Below are 22,087 nucleotides of genomic sequence, written 5' to 3'. Positions count from 1 at the left end.
GAAGTGCTTCTAGCTATACCGAAGCGGCAAACAATCTGGAATAGGGAAATTACACGCTGATATGGAAAGGGATAATTTTTTTAGGGTAGGTTATTAGAAAAGAGGGCAAAATCACGAGATGTAGAATAAATGTCACACGAAGGTAAGAAACAATCTGTCGGAGTAGAAAATAAATCAAAAATAAAAATAAAAAATATGAAAGAAGAGTCCTTTGGTGCACTCTTCGCGACATTCTAGTGTCCACACCGGTATTTGGAACATCTTTACCTTTCCTTATTGGAAAAGGGATGCTGCAGGCTGAAAGATCAAAGTCACGTGATACGGCCAAACAAACATGGCTGTGTGTTTACTGGTATGTGTAGAGGTGCGAGCACAAACTTCGATAGTGTTTGTCGTTACATCCGCAAGAAAATAGAAGAAAGTACAGATGGGGACGAAGTTCTTCCTAGTACATATCCGTTGTTTTTTTATTATCCATTTGTTTACCTTCCATTTTTGAAGTGAATCCCGAGAGAAAATTGAAAAGTATCACGAAGTGAAAAATAAAAAAATTCATGTATATGTATATATATATAACTAATGCTTTTCTTTTTTTTTTAAATTTGCATTAATGCAATAATATATTAGTTACGTAAAATTAGTGTAATATTCGGGATAACATTAAATGTGTTATTAACCCAATAGGCATTAACGCAGCTGCCATATACCACTAACTACAAAGTTTGAATACACCAATTAATTTACTCGCATCCCTAACATAATCCTCGTAACCTAATCACACTCTAGTAACGGTGGAGTGTGTTACATTACCGCTAAATTAACGATACAGATCAGATATTGTGACTTGTTACATTATAACAGCAGCGAGGAATAGTGTTTGCGAAATTTAAATAGTCCTAAGGACTATACGTGTATACGTCCTCGATAACTTATTGGATAAATAAGACGTAATTAACTTAATTTAAGAGGGATAGATAAACTAGCGTTATTCGATTTGCTTCTTAAAGAAAGTCTGCAGATAATAAACAGTTTATAATATGGGAGACATTTTGTTTGTTTGTTCTCAATCAACGAGAAATCGAATTGAAAATTCCTAAAAGTCTAGTTGATATTCAACCATCTTCTGTTTCTGATTTAATTTTCTAAATTCCACAATCTGACCATAGCGTTCGATAAGGTTCCTATGAGAGTAGCAGACAATTGGTTGGCATGTTTGAACACAATACTCGATGCAACTCACAGAACAAGCGAGCAAACCCTTTTGTCATTGGCATACGGCTCACATACGAATTCCTCCAGCCTTTGTGTTATAAACGGTTCAATGGTTTCCAAACGAATCCCTGTTGCAATTTCACTTGATATCTGACCGCAGCACAAATTTGAAGACAATTACAACGGGCCACCTCTCATTACATCGAACACGCGACAAAATTGATGACGTCAAAATTAATGGAATAAGAGAAGAGGAATTTGAAATAAGAAGAGAGAGAGAGGGGGAAAATTCCCTCCTGGTAATTTGTTTCGTCAAAACTATTTGCAGAGTCAAATTACGCTTTATAAAATATTTTGGCAAGCGTTAGATCATAAAAATGTTTTATAGTGGTTCCACTTAATTGTTTCTTTGGAAGAACAAAAATAAAAAGAGATTTTTCTGATAAACATCCAAAATAAATTAACAGCCTGTTATTCTTGCCGGAATTGCGTTTTGTAAACGTTGAACAACAGCGTAACAATTTTGAAACAGTGTAACGTAGATTTTCTTAAAAATATTAAAAAATATAAATAAATAAATTCCTTTTGTTAATGAATTGAATTTTCTGCAGCTGTTTAAATTGTTTGTTATTATTGTTATTTTTTAAAAATAAAAATAAATGATCAATTGATACTTTGTATTTTAATAATTTATTTTTCGCGTGTATTGTTATAATAATAAATTTTTTTGTTTATCTCTTGTGTTATTTATATGTATATTTCATATAAAATATATTGAAATGTACAAAAAAATTTCAATAGAAAAAAAATGTAAATTACATTAAAAATGTAAATGATTAATTTTAAATTTTAAATTTTAAAAAAACGCAAATGACTTTTTTTTCTTTTTACAAAAATCTCACGCGAAATTGACATTTTTAATTTCTATTTTTTTAAAAATTAAAATAAATATTACTCGTTTAAATTACACTTTAAAACTTGTTTAATCTGTAATAACGATGATTATTTTTTAATAAAGTAAAGAAAAATTAATTATCAACTTACCTCTTGCGATAAAAAAGGCAAAATTTGGGCAATGATTGCATTTAATCTTTTGGCGATTTCAGACTGTAAGTGGGAAAAAAATTAGAAAAATTTATATTGATATTTTTTTAATAAATTAAAAAGAAAAAAAACAAATTTTAAATTAAATTTAATTATTTATCTTAACTGTACTTAAAAAGGGAGGAAATTCGACATTTATAAATATTCACTTTTACACGCTTAATAACTACAAAGTCGCAATCATTTAGAGGAAGTTTGAGAAGAGAAATCAAGGGGAAAGGGGGGAGGAGGCCCATTCAGTAAAATGGGGAGAAGTATATATTGCGAAGGGTCAACTGTAGACTCAACACGGACCACTGCTCATATGTAACCGTTGTCATCAGTTTCGCTAGCTCTTGTCGTTAAAATCGCATGTGTCACGAGGTCATGAGAAACTTATTTGGAAGCTTGCCCCTGCCGAAAATCGTTTTGCTTTAATTCTTTTTTTTTTTATTCTTCTTCTTCTGATGTTGCTTCTACAATTTTAATTTGGCGTTTGTTTTGCGAGGTACTTAATGTAAGGATCCTATACAATGAAATGATACAAACAATTGAGATGAAAGATCACCATCTCCGCTTCCGTGCCTTTGCATTGAGTGTTCTAAAGATAACACTCGAACCCCGTAATCAGTTTGTTGCAGTAATTACGAGAGAAAATAAGTGATTTTTTTTCAAGATCCCACATCAATTATCTTGTTTTATATGAAAAAAATAGAATTAATATTTTTTACTTAAAAATATAATTGTAAAATATCCGTCGTAACAGTACTAATCACAATTTTATTAAGTAAAATATTAAATACTTCGTCGTAAATTTCGAAATCATAAAATCTACCTTTTTTTATTATTGCTAATAAATCAAATTTTAAAGAAAATGAAAACAAATTATTAAAAAAACAGGCAGAAAATTCCGGCCATTAGTACGCATTTATAAAGTTTCATCTTCGGATACTTAATACTTGATAGATATACTTTATCTCAATTAAATTTATTATTTTCCATACTTACACTAGAGGAAATTGTATATTATATAATCTATTCTGCTATTAAATTGATAATAATTTATTGAGAGACATTTTCTAACACTTCAGCTTAATTTATGACTAGATAATATGATTTATTATGCAACTTCTTAATAGCTTCGTAATGTAAATGTTCATCCCATTTAGGGAAATGGTTATTCATTTCAAAGAGAGGTTATAAGGAAAAATCTACAAACATTAGTTTATTCTGGTGATAAAAGTTCATAGATAAATGTTTACTCGACTCATATAAACAGTAGGGGAAAGGAAAAAGTAAAAAAATAAAAGATATTCGAAACTCAAGATCTTAAAAGAAACGTAAAAACACGAGTCTTTTGCTAACTATGTCAACATCTTTACAATTTTGACAAGTGATATTGAACAGAATCTCGAAGACAAATGTTTGTTTGGGGAGGATACGACAGTTAATTAAATTTGAATATTTTACTAGGCTTGTAATTAGCTTCAAAAACACATCACAAAAGTTGTCATTTTTATTTATTTTTAAGCGTTGTAATGAATTTTTTCCCCTTAATTCTTCCTCCTCTTCTTCCTTTACTTCCAATTAACAGAATGAATTTAATTGTTTTATCTTTTTATCTACGCCAAGATTTATCTACACGAAACTTCATCCAATGTAATGTTGATTATTTCTAGTAAAATTTATAATTAATTAATTATGTATAATTTTTATTATTATTTAAAATAAATAAATACGTTATAGGATAATGTTTAAATTACTTATTATCCAATCGATAATCTTGTTAAAGCTGTAGCAATTATAAGAAATATCTGATGTAAATTATATTGTAATTCCCAACCGGTAGTTCGCAAACGCTTAGAGATAATTTGAACTCCTGTTTTAATCTTTATTACATGTAAATAGAATTTTAAAATGGTTCGAAAACCCTGATTTAACGTCCTGTTCAATGGTAAATACGTAAGAAACAATCGTGTTAAGTATATCAATTATATACCAGTTCCCAAATGGTAGCTCGCGAGTCCTTAGGGAGGTGGTGAAATGTGCTCATGTATAATGTCATATGTTAGTAAATTAACGGAATTAAAAAAGTTAAAAATTACGATTTAACTCTTAATAATGTCCTGTTTAATGTTCCTATAAAATTAGAGTCAATTATTACGTGGGAACTGATGATATTCAATATTCATAAATTAAAACGTTCTCAAGTGGTAGCTCGTGAGCCCTTAGAGAGAGAAAGGGGTGGTAAAACTTGAATTTCTGTATAACGTCACGGTCTTTTAATAAATGAACAAAATTAAAACAGATTGGAAAACCTCGATTTAACGTTTAATAGCCTTTTTTTACGTTATATATCCCAGAAAAAATGTTAAAATTAATTACTACGCAAGAACCAATCGTATCGAGTGTATCATTTACAAAATAATAACAATAAAAAAAGTTAGGGTATATTGTTTCAATTTATCTACACGGTAACATAAGAGTTAAATGGTTAATCGTCCTACTTTTGTAACAAAAAAATAAAAATATCCGTTGACGATGATATAAAATTTAGTTAAAGCTGATACAGTTATGATGTTTACAGATATAAAATCCTTAATCAAAATTTGATCATGTGTTAAACATTTTATTTTTGTAAAGGGAAACTCTATATAGAAACTTAACCTGTTATTTAAAACAGATTAAAGTAGAGAAGGAGAGAGAGAGAGAGAGAGAAAAAAAAAGAGAAAAATAAAGTGCGATTATTTTTATTATTGCGTGATCCTGACATGATAAATTCACCTTTTTTTAAGGATTACTTTCCTCCTTAATACAGATCGATGAATAAATCATATCTAGATCTAATCTATCTCCCACAGATCATAAATTATAATATTTTAATAAAATATAAATATAGTACTGTATATATAGGCAATAAAACTGAATTTTTATTAAAAAAAAATAAATAAATTGTTGATCTATTTATATATATATATATATAATATATATATATATATAATATTCATCCCCGTTAAAATTACATTTAAATAAATAAATAAGAAAAAAACTTGTTTAAATTTCGATTGTATAAACTAGAGTTTAATTAAATTGTTTATTTGATCAATTCTGTTATTGATAAAATCGATTTTACTTTAATGACATCATTTTTTGACAAGATGATCAATTTTAATGATTGGTGGGTCCACATACCCGGTATCTCCTTGCACTGAATCGATACCGATTAGAGTAATATCGATTGGGATTTTAGAATAGAAAGTTTATCCCAAGAAACAATAAATTATCAGAAACAGTAGACAATGAATAAAAAACTCAGTATTTTTCGTCGGTAAAGGAGAAAAAGAAGAAAGAAATTCTATAGAAAAGATAGAAGGGGTTATTTTAATATTTTAAAAAAGCCGCACACACACACACACACGCAGTTAATATTCAGTTGAAGTCTTCTTTCAGTTTTAAATATATGGAGATTGAATTTTTAAAATTCTTTATTAAGCTTGCTAATGATTGTTGTGTTTTCTTTTTGTTACGTTAATTGATCTTTTCTACATTTATTCTGTAATATACAATTAAAAATTTTTAAATAATAATAATAAAAAGACAAAAAAAAAAAAAAAAAAAAGGTTCAATTACTGAAATAAACAATTTTAAATTGTTAATTTTTCTCATCTGACTTTTATTGTATTTTTTGTATTTTCTTCATTTTAATAATTAAAAGACAACCCCAAAAATAATAAAAGTTCCATTTTTTTAAAAATTTCTTGGAGATTACGCTTAGGAATTTCTTTTTAAATATAGAAAAGACTCTTGTTAATATTTTACTATTAAACACGAATATTCGAAAAGAGTAAGAAAGTTACTTTTAAAAATAAGAAAAATCTATTAATCATGTTCTTAAACAATAGAATACTTTGAAATTTTCTTTAAAAGATAAGTAAATGCGTAGAATAAGGCAGTTAATAGACTATTGTCGTAAGATACTTTTAACATTTTTCCATCATGTATCACTTGCCACACCGACGATAGCCTTTTATTACGGAATAATTAAAATTATAATGTATTATTTATTAGTTGTTGTTGTTTATTAAGTTCGCCGGATATATACACACGCGTGCATTCTAAAAAAGTAGACGAAACTGCGCTCGGAAAATGCTTAAAACGGCACATTAAACACACCAGATAGAAGAAACAAAAATGTGGAATATCATTCCCCCCCTTTTTTTCTTCGGATGTCAGAGATCTGTTTTAAGTCTCATTACACACGCCCTTCCACCAATTCTGCCCCTCCCCAAGTGATTACAGTACGCGTGTAGTAAGGTAGGCGACATCACGCACACGTCATTCGGTCGTGGTTTGGCTGAGCCAATTGGCCACGTAGTCTCTGCCAGATCTGTAATTGCAAGTTGCTAGCCGATGACCAACGGCAGTCTGTGATGCCTTTTCTTCTTTTTTCTTCTTCTTCTTCCCCACCTGTGCTTTTTTTTTACCAGTAGAAATTCGATTTAGCGGTTTGCTGGGACGTACCATGATCTAGTTAGGCGGCGATAATCTGAGCTACAATCTAACTCAGATATCGATCTCTTGTGTTTGGAGGAGAACACAACTAAATAAGATAGGAATGGTGTACAAAATGTTCGCGCGCGACCCACGACGAAAATTGGATGCGCAGACTGAGGTTATTTTCTGTAATTTTCTTAAAATTTCTTTTAACATATACCCATTCTGTTAAAAGTATCCAAAAATATGCTCAGAGGGTTAATGAGCCAATTAAGAGTCTACCGAAGAATCTACTAGGAGAAACTCTTAAAGAATTTCAAAAACTACATTTGTTTTTAATTTTACAATGGCCTGTTTTTTTTATATCTTGTAAAATAATGGGGGGCTTTTTCTTACTTTCCTCCCCTTTTGAATAATTTATTTTCATTTACGGAAATAATGTTTAAAATTGTAAAATAGCAATTTACACTTTATTACCTCGAACTTTTTATTTATCTAAGATAAAAAAAATGAAATAAAATAAATCTCTAAAACTATAAATTTTTTGAATTTTGTGTCGTAAAAGAAACAATAACAACAGCAGAAAAAATAGAAAAAATAAAATAAAATAATAATAAGACTACGTAACAATATTTTGAAACTGATCATTAAAAATCCTGACTCAGAAAATGCAGAAATTGATATAAAACGAAATTAACATTTTTTTTATATTACATTTTTTAAAAAAAGTTAATTTCATTTTTAAATTGTATTTTTTATATTTTTAATGAAACAAACATTTAACGGTCTTAATCTTTAAATTCTTCGACGCTTTCAATTACGGTGGTGAAATGATTTTTGCCGTATTTAAAATAAATCAAAAAATTTTTTAAACTATCGTTTTTTAAAAAAGATACAATAGTAATAAATCACAGGCGTTTTTTATCACTTACTTAAACTAGATTTTCTTTCCAAATAAAGGCAAAGGAAAGCAAGTAGTCCCAATAGTATTAAGAATCTATATCAACTCAATTGGGACCGAGTCCCTTTCGTAACATCATCCTCTTGCGAGAAGTCAAGAAACAACAACAACAACAGGTCATCACGTATATAGAGAAGAAGGCGAGTCTCGAAAGAAATCCAGCATTAGGCGTGCTACACCACACGACCTACAACCGAGATTAGATTTCGTGTCAGTTGTCACTGTAAACACAAGGGCACTACAGTCATGTTGTAATGGTCACCCCGTAAACCTGGTTGTCAGATGGCGTTTAATTTAAAACTGCTTTTATCCGGGATCCGACGATAGTCCCCTAGCAAGACTTTCTTCCTTGATTGAGAATGCTCTTCAATCCCCAGTGCTGACAAATGTTAGGCCCCGGATACACGCCTGAAGGAAATGGTCGACCTATTTGATTAGTTGCTCCGGAGTGAGCTTTTTTTTTCCTTTCCTTTTTCTACCATCCCGTTTGTCTCACGCGTATGAGATTTTGCGAGATGCAATGGCGGTATGTGGCAGTTTGTATTTTTCTCCCCCTTCTTCTCTCTCCCCTCTATATAGTTGAATACCTTGTATCCCAGTAGACATTACAACAGGATTTTTATTGAAGTTGCTTTCAGGAAAATCGTCCCCTGGATTCGATTCCGTTTGGAATATGGCTTGGAATGCATTGAATTTACTATACTGATGTCGATTAAAATGATACACACAGTCGATATTGATGCGCTGCAGCAAAAATGCATTTACTCCCCAGCAAAGAATGATAGACTCGCTATTGGTGATGAATAAATTGTCATATTTTTCTCGTTCCTTATCCTTAATTTACTACATACCTTACCCAGTTTGTACGGAATATTAATGAAGGCGAGTGCTACTTTTCTCTCACTTTCTACCCCTCCTTTACTTCGCCGCACAAACATATAGATGTTGTAAATTTTCCAAGAAAAAGATTTATAAATTATGTACTGGTAGTCAATAGTTGTGTCAACAAAATAAAGAAAACTTCCTCCGCTGGAAACAAGTCTTTAACAATTAAGATAATAAAATGGAAGAAGAAAAAAAAATAAAAAAATAAAAGGAAGACTAGTTTAATTAACATGTATTTACATGTGTTATTTCAACAAGGAGAGGTTTAATTGCTAAAAGAATGAATTGATTGAAGGAGTTTAAGGTCATAATGCGATATATTCTAACGTTAAATGTAGGGCCTGTCATGTGCAGAAATGTCGAAATGAGATAAAATATGCTAAATTTTTTAAGGTTAAATAAATAAATTATCCTCTGGTAACTTATGAAGCTCTTGCCATGTTAATTCAGTTCATCACTTAATGAAAACTAATTTAAAAATTGGGTTTAAAGCATCGTAATAATTTATAAAAGTCAAGAAACATAGGTTTTTGCCATCGTTGTTTTTTGTTCTTAAATTCTATAATTTTTTTAAACTCTAGACATTTATATATTATTTATTTTCGTAATTAATATAAATATTCGTCCTTTGACTTCATATAATTATTTTCTCTTAAATTTTTTATTACCCTTTAATGGTTATTATTGTTTATCTTAAATTAAAATTTGTTTAAGAAAATTATTTTCTGTAAAAATTTGTATTTTGTTTCAACGTAACTTTTTTTTGTGATTTTTAAATAGAATTTTAAAAAGACGAATGATTTAATTTAATTTATTAATTTTTTAATATATTATAAACGAGTAACGTAAAAAAATATAAGAATATTCTTGTGATTAATTTAAGTGATATTCGTAATATACGGGACGACGTAGATTTCTTTTTTTTCCTTATTGTCAAAATATAAAAAAGAGGGGAAAATGATAGGGTCTGTTGGAGTCCTCTATATTTTCTTAATAGCCTGTGTGTTATATAGTGTTCTCTGACGCAATCAGGACATCAGTTGGGAGCAAAAGATAGATCGGTCAATTCTTTCAACCGAGAGGAGGGTAAGGATATTGACGATAGAAAAAACGTCTTATCTTTCACCTCTTTTCCATGCTGTAGTTCTGTCAACACCGTTTTGATATTTTCCTTCGTCAACCACTCTACTTCACTACTGTCTCTAGAGAATTGAAATAGTCTATAGTCAGACTTCCATATTGCTCCTCTTCGACAACAAGTACTTTTATAGTTTCATTGTTTGCTAAATGCTATTTTCTTGTTGTATCCGTTATCCTTTTCGATTAAACTATAATTTAACTCATAGATTTTACACAAGACTACTAATTTACCCTATTGCGAACAGCTTATTTTCCCTGCAGTCAATTTTATAAATCCATCACTACTTGAGATGAATTTGAACACGCTAATTGTACGGACTAATTATTTATGTATGGAATCTGAAATATATGTATAAATCTATTTCTAGCTTATAGTATAACCAATATGCAACACGAAATAACTTGCTTAAGCAATATTTTAAAGCCATAAATCTGGTTTAATGAGCTGCATTCAATGAGATTACTTGATTGCTTCTTCCATAAACAGGACGATCAATCGGATGATTATGGATGAAAAATAGTCGTTATATGTAAATAAATAAGTGCATAAACTATATAAGAGACGAGTGAATTAGATCGCATTTTATAATACGCAAAAAAATAATAAAATATCGATTTTTTATCGATTTTAAATCTAGACTATGGAAATTTGAGCGCTTCGAGATTAATATTCTTGTTGACTCTTCTAGAATATTTTTTAAATCCGTCTTGTATTGAAATATGATATTTAAACAAAGAAAGATATCGTGTTTTATCAGTTACTTTTTGAAGATTTTTTCCCATCTTTTGAAATGAAGATGAACCAGATACTACTATTGAATAGGGATGGAAGATGCAATTGATGATCCTCTTCAAGTAAAAAATTCCCTTTGGGTTTTCGCTTCTCTTTTAATTTGCCTTTCAATAAGGTATTTAAAGTAGGAAAAGAATGTATTTTGACTGCATTTTGATATTTTATTTCGTGAAGATCTCTTTCAATACCAAATAAGCTCCGGTTCAAATTCTCGACATATCGCTACAAGGAGCAGAAACGCCTTCTAGTGGCTACAGCGCGAACCACTGTTTGTTCATCAAACAGGCAGGAGATTAATTTGCCAGTCAAATTATCCCCGTAATAACCTCGTACCGATCAATTAATGAAAGTTGTAAAGCACAATGACTACGTAACGAGGTACTGCACGATAACGGTTCTGTTATTAATGACATGAGATGGCATCTGGCAGTGTATCTTCCACTACTTAATCGCTCTTGCAAATAAACAATAATCTCTTCATTCCCCTTGCCCACTACAATGTAACTGCCCGTTGCCATAGCAATATCCTGCTACCATTCCTGCCTTTCTCTTGGATAAATTTATGTGCAATAGGCCTAATTTAAACAGTTGCATCCGAACAATCTGCAACAATTTTACTCGCAACTCAGTCGTTTCATAACTCTGGGGATTTTTATTATTTTATTGCGTGCTCTCGGTTTCTTCTTTGCATTTTTTCTCTGCTTCCACTTCTGCTTTTTTCTCTCCCCTTAAACCATTTTACAACCCAACATCCCACGCTAGTTCACAACATTGACTGAGTCGGGGTCAGAAATTTTGTTTATCTATACGGGAGCAGTGTATTGCAATTTTAACTCCACTTCTCTAATCATTATGGGCAATTTTAGAAGGCCATTAATAGGAGATTACGCGTTCAAGAATGAGTCGTTATCTTGAGCCTCTATAATATCTATAAATCCTCTGCGTCTTACAGGTTTTAAGATTTTTCTTTAATTAAAACTGTAATAGGATTTTGTTGTTTAGCAGTATTATATATATGTGTGTGTCTCTGTGTGTATATATATTTATGGTATGGCTTAATAGGGATTTTATATTTTCACCATTAAAAATCTATCTTTTAGCAATTAAGCTTGAGATTTTAATGGTTATAAATGGAAAATTATTAACGTAAGCTTTGCAGGGAAAATATATGTTTATAACAGAGATTTTTCTCGATAGAATATTAATTCGAACATGTCTGAAGATAATTAATTCTTCATTGAAACATACACGAAGAGTTCGAGTCTGGTTTGCTTATATGAGGCATAGATGAGATGGAAAAGAAATGAAGCTTAGAAATGGTGATGGGCATGGAAATATAGAAGATTATGAAAGAAAATAAGTAGCAATAACTCTGAATACAAGAGACAAACTTAAATGAAACTGCTTGAGAATTACTCATCGCCATCATTCCAGTGAAATGCATAGCTAAAAGTCGCGCCAACCATAATTGAGATATCTCTAGCAAAGTGTTAATGAGGCGAATACTTTTAGATTGTGGAGTAGGATAATTATATTGAAAAATGAGACAATTCTTCATCTCGGCAAACCACTTCTCCTAGATGAAGAAGTCCATTAACAACAAGTCTTTAGATATTGACAGGTGAACTATTTGAACATCTTAATCATATTCTCTTAGATAATTTTTTATTAACGAGCGTTATCTTTAAACAGATAAAACATAACCAAAAATCTATATAAATTCTATTCATTTAGATTATTTTATCGTCTATTAAAAATGGAAAGGTATCCATTACCCTCGGAGTTTTAACATTTATCAACTATTACTAATTTTCTTCAGGAATAATTTATATCTAGTAGACTACTATTAATGAATGAAAAATAAAGATAAAATAATTTTTTTCAAAAAATTTATTAATTTAGCTTCCTTATGCGATTCTTCCACTATCCAAACGAAGGAATCTTTCCCATTATTGAAGACGTAGGCTTATAAAGGCTCTAGAAGGCTGGCGGTGATTGGTTATTAGGCCATAAAGTTAAAAAGATTAAACGTAATGCCTTAGCTTAGCTCCACGTAGACTGTTCTATATAATGGCAGATTGGTTATTGTATGTAACCTATCTCTGGGCGATGGAAAAAAGGACTCCATAATGCAACCAACCTCACTCCTGTTGTTTTCAAACAAAGAATATCTTTAGTTCATATGCATAAAGAGAAACATCAACTCTTCTTTTCCAATTTTAGATCCGAGCAAAAGTAGAGAGTTCCAATTTTAAATCTAAGATTCCTCTGCTTATTATGTAAAATATCTAATCTTTTTTTGTCCCCTCTCTCTCTCTGTGCTTCGATTCAGAAAAATATCTGTTAGGATAAGCAAGAAGGCCCATCTGCTCTCACGAATTTAGAGAAAAATATGCCATTTTTTACTTTGAAATAAAGTTACCATTTTCTTTCTTTGGATTCAAACAGAAATAAACAACTCCTCTTATTACCAAGCAAAAAATAAAAAAAATGAAACGATTTATTCATTTTAATATATTAAAAAGTTGTTTCTCTCTTCAAAAAATTAATTAAAAATATGTTTTGAACTCCGCAAACTTCTAATTGATGTAGATTATTGTTAAAGATTGTTTAAATAACAAAGCAATTTATATGAAAATCTTTATAGATTAAGTTGGATGATTTATAAGCTTTGTAGAAAATTACGAAATTGTTTACAGTTATTATCTAAATATTCTTTTGATAGAATCACTTATATAACAATTTTTTAAAATTTTATCTACGATTATCCACCTTTAAATAGGAAATTCCTTATCAAATTTAAACTAAAACAGAGCAGATATATATATATATATGTTAATTTTTGAATTTTATTCTTTCGATTAAAAAAAAAACAATTTTTAAGCAGAGAACCTGAAAAAAATACCCTTATATTTATCGCAACATCCAGACAAGATGACATACGAGGCCTACTTTCCCATTACCGAAAACAAAAATAGGTCCATCACGCATCATGGTCTCCTCTTTAAGAGTAAGACCCGGATCAAATCGGCCTTTACGCCCCATCTGTTCTTAACTAGAATTTATTTCTCGTTATAACCAAAAGGCCTATTCTTATGGCTTAGAATAATAAATGTGTATATGGTAGAAAGACCCCTTTCTAATCCCAATTCTCTTTAGCTAACTACGTTGGAAAGAGTGGGAAAAAATCATAATCTCTGCTTAAAGTAATAGCATCAAATTTGAAAATGAGTCTTTAAGAAAGGCTAATATTCTTCCTATAATCATTTTAAAAAATGTTCCCTTATTCTCACTTAAGAAAAAAAAATAACATGTCTTCGAGCTATACATTGAGTTTTCTTCAATAATATAACTGTAAATCTTCCAACAGTCTATTCATTTCACCATTTATCTTCTAAGAAGTTAATAAAAGAAACTCCAACAGATATCTTTCCTGTAACACTTTTTTTCCTTTTTCTTTTTTTTTAATATTAACTTATTATCCCCAAAAGAAGAAATATGTTCGTATTTAATCACAACATCAATAACCGAGCCTATATAAATTATTTTCCGCACATAAAAACGGATTATCAGGAAGTAGCAGAGAAATGCAATAACACTTACTAACAGTTCTAATCCATTTATTCTTAAACCATTTAAAGAAATGTTAGATAGCAATATCCAACAAAACTCGAAGCCATCAAGATAAATCGAAGAACAGGACATCTTAGATTGGAAAGGGGTTAAGTGATCTGGCGAAGAGAAGGCAGCAGCCACAGATTGACCCTAGTGTACAATCCAGCCAATAAACAGAGGAAACCGAGAGAAATGTCGTTAGGTGGCGCTAATGACGCGGAGAAAATCATTAGGACCACCTGGCGGTCATATCCGCAGTTGGTGAGGTTCGATGGCTAGAAGCTGAGAACATATACAACGTCTATGGATGGAGTGAAGCCAGTAGGATACATTAGCTATTGTTAATTACTACTTGTTGGCGCTTGTTTCTCCAAATATAATTTTTTTTCTCCCCCTCGTTTCCTTTCCGTCTTTTGTCTTTTCTCCTGTTTAAATCATTGTCGAGAGCAAAGAAAAATAAATAAAAATACAATAAAAACAAACGTGTAAATTAAAAACGCCATATTCTTTTGTAATAGAAGAGGCGAGAGAGATTTAAAAATCTTCAAATCGACACGTGTTAATTTTAATAGTAATTAAAATTAATTACTTTCCTTCTTTTCCGTTAAACGGTGGCAATTTAGAAAACGAACGTTTTAAAGCGTAATAAAAATTAATCGCGGTTAAAATTAATTACAATTAAAAATGCTCATTTACTAATCAATTACACCGCGTGAAAGAAGATCGGTTTCAAAAAGTAATTAACATAATAATAATAATAATAAAAAGGAAAAAAAATACAACAGCTGATTTCTGGAGTCAATTACAGTTTACAAAACATTTACAAAGAAAGTGATCATTTTTGTCAACGTAGAAAAATAATCAGTTTCCGAAATGAACAAATATTTTAATTGCAATTATTATTTTTTAATTATAATTAACTAGATCTTTATAAAGTTTTCAAACCGGCGATGCGTTATCGCTTTTTAATTGATTTTTTTTATTTTTAGTTACTTCAGATATTTTTGTCACACTATTTTCCATAATCGATTATATATAATGGAATAAAAATATTTAAAAAAATATCGAAAAGTTCTCACAAATATATTTTTAATGAGTAATAATTACCTTTTCTATTTTTAATATTTTTACATCAAATTTTTATTTTTTAATTCGAAAACTATTGATCGTAAATAAATAGTTATTGTATAGAATTTTATTAATTATTAATTTTAAATTTTTAAAAATAATATTTGTAATAATAATCACATCACATCACGGCATTCGACAGTTTATAGAAAGGGAAATGTAACCGAATTAACGTGTTTAAAAAGTGATTTATTAGCCTTCCGAGGCGGTAAATTAGGCATTTAACTGGATAAAATCTTTATATTTTTATTGTTGTTATTAATTGTTTGCTATCGATTTTTATAACAATAAAAGAATATTTAGAAAAATAGAAAAAAAATGAAGAATTCGGTACATACCAAGTGAAATATCCGCAAACATCTGACAAAATGAGGATATGAGAAATTTTTATTGATATTTCATCCTTTAAATTTTATTTTATTCACAAATTTTCCCCGTTTTAGGAATTCTGGATGGGTATCGATCGATTTTAAATGCAGATATTGAATAAAATAAATGGAATTTTACATTTATAAAAGGATAATAAGAATCGTGATATTTGTCTGTAGATAGATTTAGAAATGCTGTTACTTCACTAACAGAATATTTCTCCCGTATTAAGAGTAAAACTATAATTAAACTATAAGATATATCTCAATAACTGGAATACAGGGTTATATAATTCTTCAATTTATATACATTTAAAGCCGTCTGAAAGATAATAATTTATCGACGATTAAATCAACTTACATCGTTTAATAGTAAAATACGGTCTTAAATTATATAGTTATAGTTATCTTAAAGGGTATGCCATTATATAAGAGTAGTTTTATGAATGTTAAGTCGGCTTCTCTCATTCAATGCCTTTAGTTTTATAGTGTTCAGTATTAGTGCTGCTATATTTGTAGAATGTATTAATGTATATATATATATCTCTTAGAAAATTACCAATAAGGTTATTATAGAGTAAAACCGAATGTAAATTATATATAATGCGCGGGTCTATAATTTTCAGTTTATTTATTTAACTGTCCTCGATTCTAGCTGCTAACAATGCGATTTATTAGAAAATATGTTGTTGTAATGAATTATCGTTCAATAAAGTTTAATTACACTCCAGTTCTTTTCATAGAATGAAATGAAGTTTTAGGAAGAAGCAATAGAAAATGGCGTTATAAAAATGCCAAAATATAAAGAAATCTAATTACATAAATGAGAGAAAATTAATTATAATAATAGGTTAATAATAATAATTATTATTGGATAAGAAAAAAAAATATAAAAAGAATTTATAAAAGTTACTGTTTTACCGTTAATAATTAACAAGAATAATTAACTTTCCCGTTAAAAGGATAATAAAAAGACATTTTTAAAATATTTAAATCTATTTAAGTAATAAAGAAAAACTTAATGAAGTTAATTGAGTGGGATAAATTTACAAGATACTAAAGTCGAGTAATGTTTAAGGTTGATTTGAAGGAAAAAACTACTATTTAACTAATATTAATTATTAAAATTTTTTATTTTATTTAAATTAACAGTTAACAACCTTGACGAAAAATAATTATAACGGATAAACTGTAGTTAACGGTGTAAGATGCTTGAGTAATAATTAGTAATCAATAAACAAAATGAAATTGTTAATTTTCTCAGTGAAAATTCTTGTATTTCTTTTAATGTTTTATGAAGTTTTAAACAGTAAATTAGCAATTTTAATACTGTTTAATTATTATTATAAATTATATTTCGTAGCTTTAATGAAGACGAGATGAAGATTTATAAAGACGGTTCACGAAAATTGTTTGTTCAAGCCAATTTTTGTGGTCAAAAATATTAGTCATAAGTAATTATTTATGCCATTAATCTTGTAAGATATAAGCTTGTATAAATAGTAATATTTAACAGTATGGATTTATTTATCAATTGATAATATGTAAGTTTTTAGATAGAAGTGAAGTTAAAGAAGAAGAAGAAGGAGGAGGAGGAGGAGGAGGAAAGGAGGAGAGAAAAAAATTTTGTGAAAAAATAGCGAGATGAATATTCCAGACAAGAAATGCAAAAAAATATTTTCTCAACCTGAAAATCAATGAAAAGACATTTTTTTGCCTCCTCTTTCCAACAAAGAACACCATCAAGGTTTCAGTTTTAATAACAGAAGATACTTTATAAAAAATGCAAAAAAAGAAGAACGGAGGGAAAAAAAACTTTAAAATTGGCGAGATCTCATTGGACAAAAAAATAATTAGAAAAAGGAACGTTTGGTAAGATCTTACAGCCACGGGGGATTAAAAAAGGCGGAAAAGGAAAAAAAAGCGTACCGGAAAATTAGGGTGTGCACGGAAAGAATTTCTTTATCCACTATTGCCAGATCTTCCTACCTCTGGGGTACATATTCATGTGGAACAATCGACGGCCAACACATCCTTTACTTTTTCATTCCCCCCGTTCTCTCATCTAACTTCTCTTCTTACAGTTACCGTCTCTAATTACAGAAGTCTGAGTAGAAAGGGGAAGTAAAAAAATTTCTGAGCGGACACGTCCAAAAACTAATGTTATCGTTAGTCGCAAAAGCTCACAGCCCCAGGCTTCATTGGTTGAATGAAGAGCATCATAAATCAGGCTTTCGGCTAAACCACGCAAGCGTGTCGCCATTCCTGGCTTGTTACTGGTTCAGCCATCTCCTACTTAATTCCCCATTTGTCTTTTTTTCCCCTCCTACCTTTTTTTTCTGTTCACTTTTTCTTTTTTACCCCCTCTCTCTCGCTCTCGCTCTCTTTTTGGTTCATCTACACTTTCTTCAGTTGCAATCTCTCTTTCCATCTCTTAAATCTATTCAAACTTTGCGCTGATTTTTGATTATATATATCGTAAAGGTCCTACTTTTTGTTCGCCTTTTATCTAATGATTGACACTTGTTAATCACACTTAATATATGTGTTGACCTCCGTTGATCCCGTTGGTAGATGGAAAAATCGCCTGATGTTATGAGTCAACCGTAAGTGTGAATCAGCTCTTGTTAACCACAGATGACCCGGAAAGATTGCCAATCATTACAAATATTCATCCGGTGCCATCATGTATTTCTAATGATTGCAGCGGAACAGAAAAATTGGTGGTATATAAACTATCAATTTTTATAATCGATAATGATCGTCGTGATGGATACTATCTATCGAGCACCATTTTAAACGCTTAAGTCTTGTTTTTCTGCCACGTAAACCATGGGAAAATAGATTATTTACCACGCTCTTTCTCTAAACAATCGTCGAAAGTGGTCAGACAGACCAGACAACTCTCGGAAAAATGTGGACGTAAATAACTACCGGCTCTTTGAAATATGCAGATTATTTTTCGAGATAAAAAGTTTCCGGCTCTCGTAAATTGTTTATCATTGTAGATAACCTAATAATTTGTATATCAATTGTTAATGATAACAATATCACTTACCCAATGCCCGGCAAGTTTAGTAAATGTTAATAGTTTTCAAATTTGCTATATAATAATTGACAATCATCGCACAAATTCAGATTAACAATTATTAATCATTGATAATAGTTGTATAAATCCAGTTATTAATGATTAATCATAGATTTTCATATTTAATGTAGCACTTGTTAATCATTGACAATATTTAGCCGGACAAGTCATAATCGACGTCATTATGTATCTTAGTTATTGTTAATCATTGACAATAGTTGTAAAATTTATTGTTGAAAAGAGGACCGCTTCTCTAACCTTCCTTTTGTTAAAAAAGGAACAAAAGACATTATTTTTTTTTTTAAATAGAAACAAAAAATTTGTTAATCATCCAATTGTTTCCTAACACGAATTCAAAATTGGGATAACAATTATACGATCCAGTTTAACAATGTTAGTCATTAGTAGAATATTTTTTTTAAACAATGTTTTTAACAATTTTAATAACTGTGAATGGTTTTCCTTCTTGGCATACATTCAAAAATGTTTGTTACAATTTTTTCTTTTTTTTTACGCTCAGAAATTTTTAAATGTAAATTTTTGATCGTTACACAAACCGAAAATTTTATAACTTAATTATATTCGTTAATTACAATTTAAAATGACGGTTATTTCGTTCTGAATAACCGACAAATATTCGGTTTAAATTGTCAATTACCGGTTTAAAAAACTAATCGTTTTTAATTGTAATTAACGAATAAAGTTTATATTTGTTAATTACAATTAAAAATGACGGTTATTTTGAACTGTCGGCGTTGTAAATTAACTAACGGCTTAAAGATCTGTAAATTCGAGTAAATAATTTAAGAATTTTAACGTCGAAATGTTTGGCCAAACATCAATCTTAGCCGCATTTCGTAATGAAAAAGTGCTGATCACTCAACTGTTAAGTAGCATGCAAGGTTGTTGATCAGTGCATGACGTTCTATCTGTGTAGAAAAATAGCGTAACGATGCTTAACATCATGACAACATCTGATCGAGCATTGATCGGAAATATCCAAAATTCTTTTATATATATAGGAAAAGGATAAAGAAACTATAAAATGACTAGACATTATCATTGAACAAAATAGAATTCCAGATGGTTAAATTATTAAGAAATATCATTCTTTCGATAAATAAAAATCGAAAAACTATAAACTAATACTAGACAACCAGTCTGGATGACATCATCCATCATATTTTGGACAAGATACAGAATTGATGGTCAGTCGGTGTCGGTACGTCTATATAATCTAGCTCCTGTCCAAAATAATATTGGCCCTGTCTTTCCACGTTTTACGAATTGTTTTCCAAATAACACATTTCAACTTTTTCTTTTTATAGGCCTACTGTAAAGATCTACTTAGGGTATAATTTAAATTCTTTCTGTATTTTTTTTCCTACTGGCCACAGTCGAATGATAGGGTATACCGGAACTTAAAGCCGAAAAAATATAAACGAAGATCTAATTATTTCTACTTTGCATACCGAAATTCGAAGGCCTAATGGGTTATGCTCGGTGTATAAAGTTTTTAACGTGGATTTTTGTGAAGTAATATGATGTGGAATTGTTTTAAAATAATAAAAATTCTTCTTTAATAATTGCTATAATTATATTTCTAAACACATTAACGTAATTATTATGATGGGGAATTTCTTAAAAAACAATAAAACACTATGACACGAGTATTTCTGGATACGTTGTGTCTTACACTATAAATTTTCTTAATGCATTTTAAAGGAAAAATAAATATATAAATAACCTGCAAATAATTTCAGACTAAGCGTAACATCCGGATAATACATAAAAATATATGTTTAACATTCTATAAATTTCATATTTCTTTCTAGAATATGAATTGATTTCTTTACTTTTTTTTCTTTCGTTATATATATATTTCTTTTCAGCCCATGCGGTTTAATAAAAGACAAGAGCTCCTATCAGAGGTTGCAGAGCATTGAAAGCAAAGAGAATACTTAGAAAAAGAGGAAAAAAGCAGAGTAATCTAGTCTCTAGTGTCAGACACCACCACTACATCGCTCGGACTGTCAATAGCGAGCCACCCCATGGGGTACGAGGCAGCCAGTGGTTACTATCAACTCCCAGCCATTGATCGAAATGGTCACAACCTCCTACTCCGCTTACAGCGCTGTCACTCCAACCTTCTTCCAAAGTCTCCACTGTATTTCCACTTAGTGTCATGTCACTCGGTCGTATTTCCTCAGAAATCCTCGTGGCTATTTCCTCGACTTTAATATCACTTCTCGCTCCCCTCCCTCTTATTTCCTCACAACGACTCTACATTTCCTTACTACTCACTTTCTATTCTTAATAAAAGTATAGAGGGTGACTCGAATTTCTTTTTATCTTTTAAATATTTAAAATTTAAGTCACGGGTCTGAAAATATGGCACCGTCGAAACGTGAATTAAAATTATAAAATTAATATAAAACGAAATATTTTTATTGTTTCTTATTTTTATATTTTCTATATTACGATTATCAAGACTATTTCGAAAAAGATGCTAGTCTCTTAAATCCTTATTGCTTTAGTTCTTGTGAGACTGCAGGGATTTACAAGTTCTTAAGGGATAAAATACTTGACTTCGTTTAAGATGTGTCTTAATACAAGATCTGAAATACAATATTTCATTTTGGGATATCTTCTAACATCACTACTGAAACACAGTAGTAAAGATCTGCTAAAAATATTGAAACCCAACGTTTTTACTGTATAACAAGTTAGTGAAAAGAAAGGAAACCTCTCAGCAGATGAACACTCGGCCTTGTTTAACTGAAACAAGATTTGTAATAATATTTTTTTTAATAATGATAATAATAACGCTTTCCAACATTCGAAATAACTAAATTCGTAATCGAAACAGCATTCTTAGACACCGAAACACTAAACAATCGACTCAAATTTGAAGAAATAGCCCTATTACGAAACGTTTTTAATTGTTAAAAAATTCCCTAAGTTAATGTTTCGATTGTTAAATTTCTTAGGAAATATAAGGGTATTTATTTCTTATTAATTACATTATTTATTAGCAAATTAACAAAGAATTTAATACAATAGAAAGCGAAAAATCACCCCGTGAATAATTTAAAATATTCGAGCTTAATTCAAAAAAATTCCGACGTACGGAGAATACAAAATCGTATGTAGAATAAATTTTACGAATTTCAGAATTCTGCGAAGGTCCTCATTTGTTTAAATATGCAAAGAAAAAAATAAACAAACTTTTAAAAAACAGGGAAAAAATTGATTACGGAAATGTTAAATAAAGAAAACGGGACGAGCAGGGAAAAAAAGCATTTGTGTTGTGGCCAGGT

The 22,087-nt window shown here is 29.9% G+C and overlaps 1 protein-coding gene across 2 annotated transcripts in view; it reads right to left on the bottom strand.

Moving 5' to 3' along the window:
- The window catches only part of LOC136971876 (transducin-like enhancer protein 4), a 62,948-nt gene that overhangs the window by 26,019 nt on the left and 14,842 nt on the right, over positions 1-22,087 (bottom strand). For both annotated transcript variants that reach the window (XM_067266389.1, XM_067266391.1), the window contains one exon: positions 2,257-2,319. In XM_067266389.1, the coding sequence (XP_067122490.1) occupies positions 2,257-2,319 (63 nt within the window). The remainder of the gene's footprint in view (positions 1-2,256; positions 2,320-22,087) is intronic.

This window comes from Centruroides vittatus, unplaced genomic scaffold (assembly GCF_030686945.1).
Source record: "Centruroides vittatus isolate TY-2023 unplaced genomic scaffold, ASM3068694v2 contig_273, whole genome shotgun sequence".
Taxonomy (NCBI): Eukaryota; Metazoa; Arthropoda; class Arachnida; order Scorpiones; family Buthidae; genus Centruroides; species Centruroides vittatus.
Note: the sequence above shows the minus strand (reverse complement) of the source record. Positions and strands in the feature narration are given on the sequence as shown.